Source organism: Sinocyclocheilus grahami, unplaced genomic scaffold (assembly GCF_001515645.1).
Source record: "Sinocyclocheilus grahami isolate Dianchi unplaced genomic scaffold, SAMN03320097.WGS_v1.1 scaffold1000.1, whole genome shotgun sequence".
Taxonomy (NCBI): domain Eukaryota; kingdom Metazoa; phylum Chordata; class Actinopteri; order Cypriniformes; family Cyprinidae; genus Sinocyclocheilus; species Sinocyclocheilus grahami.
This window is the reverse complement of record NW_015506179.1, coordinates 70835-72436: the sequence shown is the minus strand read 5'-3', so window position 1 is coordinate 72436 and position 1602 is coordinate 70835. Positions and strand designations below refer to the sequence as shown.

Below are 1602 nucleotides of genomic sequence, written 5' to 3'. Positions count from 1 at the left end.
TGAAGAGAGGAGACGGATCCGTCCCAGAGTATGGTGGGTAACTAACAAGTTAAAGTTCAATTTTGTTTCGAAGCATTCGGTCTTAATGTTTTAATTTATCCTGAACTGTCTTCTTGTTCTCTAGCATTAAACCTTTCATCATTCTTGGTGATCAATCAGCCTCTGTAGGTAGTCTGATGTATGAGATCTTCATCTAGTTCCTCTGAACAGTCTTCAGTCAGCAAATAAAACTGTTGTGATTTGTCTGAGTGCTGCATGCTTCCTTTCTCTTTATTTATCTCTGTCTCTTTCTCTCCCTGATCTCTCGTTCTCTGGTGGGCTCCTCAGCTATGATGGGCCCCCATCTCGCTGCCTGTCTGAGGAATGATAAGCTGGGCGAGCCCTGCTTCTACCTAATGGGTCAAAACCAAGCCACGGTTTGTAAAGGACGTTCTGTGTGTCAACCCTTCCTGTCACCCAGTCACACGTTATAAGCCCCGCTTGGCACACGCGTGTTGTGGCCCTCACCTGCGCTCATCTCACCCCGGTGAATCCATTCATCCGCTGGTCTCTGATCGCGGTGCAATGGATTCATGCTCCTGATGGATGCCTGTGTGATGGACAGTGTGTGGATGTTGTGGACACTGCAGTGCTGATAACACAGATGGGTGAATGTTTCAAGAACTTGCCTGGGTCACAAACAAAAAAAAAATACTACAATAGACTTAGTTTTTATTATTTAAGCGAATTATATATTTTCTTTTGTTGTTAGATTCACCCATAAGCAAGTAATGAAATGAGTGTGATTTTGTATTCTGGACTTGTGATAAAAAGATATAACTTGTTATAAAATGATATGCTCATCTTCAGATTAATGAATGTTTAATAATCAATATAGTATAGCATTAAGTGGTCCAACAGAGTGTTACAGTAATGACAAACAGTGCCCTCCACAAATATTAACACCCTTGATGAATATAAGCAATCAGGCCATCAAAAATGTCATTGGTGTTTATCCTCCACGTCTTGCAAAAATCTAACTTTTAATTTAAGTAAAAACAAAAATGTACTGTTTATGTAGGTAAATAGCATGAACCATAATGTGGATGAGACAATTACTGTAGTTGAATACACTGGTCATAAACAGCCATTTCCAGGAGCAATCAGCTGTCTTAAAGACACATCTGTAAGGATTTGCCATTGTCAGTGGTTTCAGAAATGCACATTTGGCACCCGCTTCACCTTGTAATTTGGTACAGTTCATTGTGAAGACATATGCTTTAATCACCCCATCTTGATGTTACCCTGAACTTGAACACCGTTGTTCATCTTTGTTGTCTCAACGTAATGGCATAGTGTGCTCCTCGGGACCCCAGCACTGCACATGCTCATCGAACGCAAGCAGTTCAAGCCTATCAGTCTCGACACAGTACAGCTTTGTCTCTAACAGTTTGACGCTCAGAATGTCGTCTCCCAGCCAGAGTTCAGCAAGTCCTGACAGTGTCTTTCTGAAAGAGTCTGAAGGTTCAAGCTATTCTGCCTGCTCCTGGTTGATGCCATGCAGTGATTCTGCTATGATAAGGCTCGAATCCGTCTGCAAACTTCTTGAAGCCCGCGAAAAAA

At 41.9% G+C, this 1602-nt stretch overlaps 1 protein-coding gene across 1 annotated transcript in view; it reads left to right on the top strand.

The window, feature by feature from the left end:
• The window catches only part of magi1a (membrane associated guanylate kinase, WW and PDZ domain containing 1a), a 150506-nt gene that overhangs the window by 146506 nt on the left and 2398 nt on the right, over nucleotides 1–1602 (top strand). The window contains exon 21 of the mRNA XM_016250642.1: nucleotides 1–33. This exon is cut by the window's left edge and continues 115 nt beyond it. Within this exon, the coding sequence (XP_016106128.1) occupies nucleotides 1–33 (33 nt within the window). The remainder of the gene's footprint in view (nucleotides 34–1602) is intronic.